Here is a 7831-nt window from a genome sequence, read left to right on the forward strand (position 1 = left end):
TATAGCTCAAAGCTTGGCTCCAATAAAGACCACAAGAAAGACCAATAGCTCCCCACCACTTGTCAAGGGCCAGAAGCGTGAACGCGGCAAGGGGAAGGTCGGGGAGTTGGCGCCGGAGCCAAAAAGGGGCAAGGCTGTGACGTCGATGCCGGTGAGCAAAGCGGGGAAGGTCGTGAGGGCGCCGGCCCAATTTGAGCTAGGCATGCCATTGGTGGAGGACAATGTGTTAGCCGTGATGGGTATTGCTTGCCGAGAGCTACATAAGCAATACATGGAGCTAAGCAATGCCAAGCGGAAAATGAGGGAGTCATCCATAGTTGGACATCATGACCACCAGCCATTCCTATCGTCGCCTGCCTATATAACTATAGGATTTGATGACCTCTTCGACCTTTTCAGGATCCGGAAGTTGGACACTGGTCTTCTAAAATGCTACTCCTTGTAAGTGCATACCTTCTATACTTGTGATATGATTGGACTATATCTCCTAATTAAATTAGTTCTAATACGTAAATGTTTTAAGGTTGTGTTGGATCGAGAGTCGTCGCCTTGGTAATCAGGTTGGGTTCTTTGATCCATCCATGGTGAACGAGGTTAATTTACGACAGAGCTTCACTGAGGTGGTTGACTATGTCAACCGGTGTTTATGGGCCCATCAAGACAAGGAGTACATCATGTGCGCACACAACCAAGAGTAAGAGGACAATATCCTTCGTGTATATTATTTTTGAAGTTAAGGTTCTTAGTACTAACGCTACATAACCACTGCGCAGGCGACATTGGATTCTCTTAGTCATCATACCTAAGTGGAGTAGGGTTACCTACCTTAACTCCAATAATTTCAAAGATTATGATTTCAGTGAAATCACCAAGGCCTTAAATATGGCTTGGGGCCCATATGTGGAAAAGGGTGGTAGGCACAAGGAGGGCAAGGACGAACTTTATCATGACACCAAGTTTGCATGCGCACAACAGATCGGAGACCAATGTGGTTTCCACGTGTGCCACAACATGTCAACATTTCTAAGACAGGTGAAAGATTTCGACCCTGAGGTTGTTGCTAATGGCGAATAAGCTCATTTCAATACAAACATTGCTATTCAAAACGTGCTAATTAACCTCTTATTTATTAAACAGAAAGGTAGAGCTGGCTTCAAGATCTCACCCATCAACCCCCCCCCCCCCCCCCCCCCCCCCCCCGCTATCAGAGGCGACGTGTGCGCCTTCATTCTTGCAGAAATAATGAACAAGAAAGGACGTTTTCATGTGAAATAGACTCATGAACTTGGCTAGATAATTTATTGTGATGTAAAAAAGATGTTTTTATAATTTCTTGTGATGTAAAAAAATATGTTTTTATGGAGTGCAATGTAATTTACTTTCATATGTGCAATATTTATGGTAGTTTACTAAATTGTCATCAAATTTGATCAACTACGATTTACGTTGTACTATTCATCTGTTTTCTCCTTTTTTTTTCCTTATTGACAGGTTGTGGAGGTTCACAACGAACAGAATACAAGAAATTTTGGTAATCATTTGAGGACTTTCATGGGGTATGAATTGTGTGCTATAATAAATTAAATTGCTGCATATGTGATGTTGTAAATTGTTGCTTTGTGATGGATCTGTGATATGTGATGCATCTGTGATGTTGGGCAGTTGGAGAATATGTGATATGGGATGGTGATTGGCACCTGTGATGTTTCTGTTTTTCAGAGGGCATGGCTAGCAATTCCTGAGGCTAGCCAATATTTAGCATTTATTTTTTTTTCTGGAATTAACTCATTAGTGACGGTTCGGAAGAAAAATCCGTCACAGGTAACCTCACCTGTGATGGACCGTCGCAAACGTCGGACCGTCACGGGCCCGAAAGTAAAGGCCCGTCACAGGTGGGTCACCTGTGACGCTACTATATACCGGAGATCATCACCTCTGACGGGCCTTTATTTAGGGGCCCGTCAGAGATGAGACACCTGTGACGGGTCCTAACTGGCCCTAGGCTAGCTGAGACCAACACCTCTGACGGCCTTCTATTAACTTGCCCGTCAGAGGTGGATGTCACCACTGACGGCCGGCCACCCGTCAAAAGTGACTGGACTCACCAGTGACCACTGATCACTGACCAAGCCCAAAGCCGTCAAAGGTGAGGGTTTGGGCCCGTCACAGGTGATCTTGACCAGTGTAGTGCCGGTATCGCTTCCCTGTATCGCTTTGAGAGCAATTGAGTTGCTAGTTTAGTTAGGGTTTCGAGTTTAGTCGAGATTTTTGTAAGGAGTGCTGTTGGTGCACTTTGTAAACACAGAGAGAAGCAATAAAGTTGTTATCTACTTTGAGAGTTCTTCAATTTGTGTTTCTTCGGGTTCAGGCGGTAGGGAGGAGGTTCGACCGGCAGCGTGCGAGCGGTCCGACCAGCGACGGCGACAGGACTACGTCGAGATTTCCATCGATTTGAGGGTAACTTTTATTTCCGCTAAAAGTTTTTGGGTTTTTGGTTTTCCCTACCATTCATCCCCCTCTGGTAGGCTTGGTTTCTTGCGTTCGATCCTACACTATATATATCACGGCGTGTCGGCCGGTGCACGTCAATCTCAATAGGCAGTATATACTGCCCTGTTAGAATCAGCTCGGCTATCTTTAATACCGATTTCAAGGCCAAGATTCTAGCTTGCCATTGGGCCACGTGGCAGCCTCAAAATTCAGCTAGACACCTCAGAAATCCTTCCACGTGTCCATCTATATAGTTCTACCTTTCTCCAGCTTATTGGTACACATGTGCTAGATAACTCGAGGGAAAAAGTATCCAGTAGAACAATTACAGATTCTAGATGCTTCCAACTATCTAGCTGTTTGCAACATCTAGGCTCCAAGAGGCATTAAACTGTCTCATTGAAGATAAATCATAATTGGTTTGGGAAAAAAATATAAATCCATAAAAAAAAGGTGCAGAGGGCCGGCTCTTACAGATACAAGTGAGGCGCCGGAGAGAAAGGCGGCATCGAGGAAGACAGCATAAATATATGGTAATGACTGAAATATTTTTACTAGGAGTCAGAACGCATATATATTGGCAACTTCCGATAAAACATACTACCTCCTACTTTTAATAGATGATGCCGTTTACTTTTTATCAAACGTTTAACCATTCGTCTTATTTAAAAATTTATGTAATTATAATTTATTTTATTGTGAGTTGTTTTATCACTCAAAGTATTTTAAGCAACATTTATATCTTATACATTTGCATAATTTTTTTTATAAACTAATGGTCAAACATGTATTCAAAAGTCAGTGACACCATCTATTAAAAAACGGAGGAAGTATATACGGATTTAGTCCTCTTTGGAATTTTGTACTATAATTTCTTCTTTTAAAATCTGCATGAAAAAAAATATAGAATACATTTTTATCGACAAGATAATTATGAAGCAAAAGACTTAGGGCTTGTTTATTTTGCTACCATTTTCAACCTTACCAAGTTTTGGTATTGCCAAATTTTAGTCAAATTTTGGTAAGTTACCAAAATTTTGGCAATGTTACTAAATTTTGGCAAGATTTCATATGTACTTACTAAAATTTGGCAACAGACTGACTAAATGTAGCCAAAATTTTGGTAACTTTGTAAAAAAAAATGGTATGGTTGAAAATGGTATCAAAATGAATAAGCCTTTAGGTGTGTTCTTTTTCCTCTTACTATTATGGATTATAAAGGGCATGCTTCACAAGCTTATGGTTTATTATTTGATTTGTTTTATATCAATACATCAACTTTATAATATTTTTAAGCTCTGAAATAATTGTTATACACCAGTTTCATCTATAGTCCATCATCAATCGAAACTTAAACGCTACAGGAGCATCGTCAATCGAAACTTAAATACTGCAGGAGATTAGGCTAATAGTATGATATGCAAAATAGAATATTTGATGAAAATCGAGATAACTCTGAAAAAATCCTGTAAATTTTCATATTCTAAACACACCCTGGAAAAATTACATGCGTTATCTAGCGCGTCATATGGCGCGCTAATTTTCTAGTTTCCTCGATTTCAGGAGCATATTTTTCAAAATATTAAATGATAGACTTCGTAAAAAAAATATGTATAGAAGTTATTTTAAAAATGCTATATAAATATTTTTTATTTGTAAATAACTATTACTTAAATTATTTTTTTATCATGTTTCTCGTTTTACGTGCAGCTAATGTGTTGTTTTTATCCCTGGTTTAGAACACGCCCTTAGCTTGTTTTCGCCTAGCTAACTAGCACAACACGCGTAAGAGAAACATGCTTGTAAATAGTTTTACTCTTACTACATATAATACTTCCTCCATTTTATAATATAAGACTTTCTAACATTATCCACATTCATTTAAATGCTAATGAATCTAGATATATATGTGTGACTAGATTCATTGACATATATATGGATGTGTGCAATGCTAGAAAGTCTTATATTATGAAATGGAGGGAGTATGTCGGTATTATCTTGTACTGGTTCGTTAAAAAAAATAATTAGCCGGTTTAACGAAGTGAGCATAATTAGTTAGGTTCTTTTGGTAGAATCAATCTACCCAATTTCAAGTCGTATTTATGGCTATTTATTTTTTCAGTGATAGACGTCGTATCCGTCGTTAGCAAGACATTCGTGATGACTTTGTCAATCTAAAAATGTGCCGGTCCAGTTTTTCGGATATGTACATAGAAATATGGTATACGTGTGTGCGTTTATAAGCATGAGTGAACGTGTGTTTGTAAAACAAACTTAAACATGATGCACCATAGATCACACGAGCGAAGCTTATCTAGAAACTGCAGGCTCCAGTTTGGCCATCCCAGGCTCCCAGCACACCCGCTCAATATGACAGAAGTTTAGAGGGAGAGAATATGCGGTAATTGTTTTCAGTGGAGTTGGTTACATACTAATTTCTTATAAAAATGTTGATGATTGTGTCACGTTATGAACGAATCTTGATTTTTCTTATAACTCGCGACTAATTAAATAAAATGTTGAAATCATTATAAGGAAGAAGTTTATAAGACTACCTTTTCTATTGCAATGCTCTTTATCATAAAGACGAACGACCTGTCACTGGTCATATTACTATATAATACGCTGAAACAACTGGTGCTAGGGAAAGGAAAAAAAAGTTTGAATTACACCTCCGAACTATTGAGCGAGTAAAAATTACCACCTAGACTTTAGACCCCCTTTGAATCAAATGAAATTCATAATAATTTTAGAGGATTTCGGGGCTGTTTGGTTCACATACTAACATTGCCTAGGTTTACCATGTTTTCTTAGCTAAACTTACCAAAGGTGAGGCCATCAAAATCCAAGCCACACTCTAGCCAACAAAATGAAACCATGCCACACTTTTTAGAGTCACTTACATGTGGGACCTAGATTACAAAAGAGGAATCTTGCCACATTTGTGGGAGTCAACCAAACACTAACCTAACATGATCAAACTTGCCTAACCTTAAGTGTGACAAAGTGTAGCAACTTATGGCTATCATTCCTATAGGAATTTTTCCTATAAAGCCTTTTGAATCAAAGGAATGAGCTCTATGGAATCTTATGAAATTCCTATGGAATGCCTCTTCCCATACAAGTTTTGGAGGAATTTTAACAAGAGGTAGAACCTCATGGAAGAAATCCTTTGAGTCTTTATCTCTCCTCAAATTCCTGTATTTTTTCTGTGGTCCAATTAAACGGTCATTCCTATGTTTTTCCTATGTTTTGCAATCCTCTTTTTTACACTTACATTCCTGTCAAAATCCTATATTTTTCATATTCCTCCGTTTTTTTATTCCTGTGATTCAAAGGGGCCCTTAGAGTGGTTTTGATCCTACGTGGCAGACTAGTCAATATTTTTTTTAAAAAAATGGTAGTACCCTGCGTTCACGAAAGTTGGTAGGACCCGTCCATCTCTTATTGCAGGTGGTTTCCACTGATTTATTATGAAAATTATTGACTTTGCTGCCATAATATAGGACCAAAACCACTTTGGATTGTGTTAAGGGGATTTTCATTCAATAAAAAAATTCAATATTAATATTAATAGAGCGTTCGTGAAAATATTAATAGTTGAGAGTGAAAAATGTATGATTTTCATGTCTAGGGTTTAATTTGCAAGTATCCAATAATTAGAGGGTGTAATTTGGACTTTTTTCCATAGAGAAATGGGGACTGAGTCAAACAACACATCATTACTGTAGTAGACTGTGAGTCTGTGAAGATAGTATAAATGTATGCTTAGCGCCTAGAGGCACGCCGAAGCCAGACAGGCAGCGCAGACACTAACCGTGGAGTAGTCTGATCGATCTATAGAAATACTGTAGCCAAAAACTAGGCCAAGAGAGAGATTGGGGTGTTCTGAGCGTAGCCGAAGACATGGCAACTGATGGCCACATAACACACTTCGCTCATCCACAGCACCTGCTTCTCAAGACCCGGTATGACAGCACCTCGCGCCATGTCTGCGACATCTGCCGAGCCAAGCTCTCCGGCCTCGTCGGCTACCGCTGCAACGCCTGCGACTTCGACATCCATCAGGCCTGCGCCGATTACTTCAAGAAGACCATCTCCTTCTTCGCCCATCCGTGGCATACCCTCACTCTGAGCTCCATACCCGATGGAAGCACCACGTGGTCGTGCGACCTTTGCAGGGAGAATTGCCCCCGGGGAAACTTCGTGTACCGCTGCATCCAGTGCGCCTTCGACGTGCACCCTCTCTGCATTTTGCTCCCGCAAACGATCCGTAGCCCGCTTCACCAGCAGCATGATATCCACATGGTCCCTTCATGGGGCCGCTGCTCCGCCTGCCGTGAAGATTTGGACCTTTGGTACTACCAGTGTGGCTTTTGTCTGTTTAAGCTACATATCCGTTGCGTCTCTGGCGCGCCAAGTGGTGTCGGTCAGGGTAGCGGGCCTAGCGGAGTAAGGCCTTGTTTAGTTCAGGAAATTTTTTTAGATTTAGTGGATATACGGACACACATTTGAATATTTAAAGTATTAAACATAGTCTAATAACAAAATAAATTACAGATTTCGTAAAAAAACTGCGAGACGAATTTATTAAGCCTAATTAATCCATCATTAGCAAATGTTTACTTTAACATCACATTGTCAAATTATGACACAATTAGACTTAAAAGATCCGCCTCATAATTTATATACAATTTGCGTAATTGATTTTTTTTCTACATTTAATACTCCATGCATGTGTCTAAACATTCGATGTGACAGCATGGAATTTTTTGTTTTGGGAACTAAAAAGAGCCTTGCACCAGCAACGCTGCCATCCGAACTACCAGTGATGCTCAGAGCATTGCCATCGTTCGGCGGAGCTGCAGCTCTGGTATCACCAAGTTTCTCGTCAAGAAAAGCTTCATGGTCGCGATTAACCTAGCAACAGGCGGGCTGGCATCGCCGGTGCTCGACGTCCTTGAAGCTGTCCTCGATTAATTGCCACGTCGATGATCACCAGGCCTGTTTGGCTCATCTATGTATGTGTGTAAGATCACCTGTCGTTTCAATTCCGTTGAACTTTCTTCTTCTCCAATAATGTGTAGTAACCCATTGTTCGATCCACAAGCGGTATAGGCTAAGTCAAGTCAACCGTATATGCCCATCGAATCGCACTACGCCGGACCAGGTCATCTCTGACGGACCCAAACCCTCACCTTTGACGGGTTTGGTCTTGGTCAGTGATTAGTGGTCACTGATGACAAAATCACCTGTGATGGATGAAACACCCGTCACAGATAACCCATCTCTGACCGGTATATAAGTCATCTCTGACGGGTTAAAACTTGTCACCCGTTAC

At 40.4% G+C, this 7831-nt stretch overlaps 1 protein-coding gene across 1 annotated transcript; it reads left to right on the forward strand.

The window, feature by feature from the left end:
* Window positions 1-6284: 6284 nt before the first annotated feature.
* Window positions 6285-7470, forward strand: LOC107278281 (protein VACUOLELESS GAMETOPHYTES). Its single transcript, XM_066312716.1, has 2 exons — window positions 6285-6997; window positions 7283-7470. The coding sequence occupies exons 1-2, from the start codon at window positions 6397-6399 to the stop codon at window positions 7468-7470; spliced, it is 789 nt and encodes a 262-aa protein (XP_066168813.1). The 5' UTR covers window positions 6285-6396.
* Window positions 7471-7831: the final 361 nt, after the last annotated feature.

This window comes from Oryza sativa, chromosome 7 (genome assembly GCF_034140825.1).
Source record: "Oryza sativa Japonica Group chromosome 7, ASM3414082v1".
Lineage (NCBI taxonomy): Eukaryota > Viridiplantae > Streptophyta > Magnoliopsida > Poales > Poaceae > Oryza > Oryza sativa.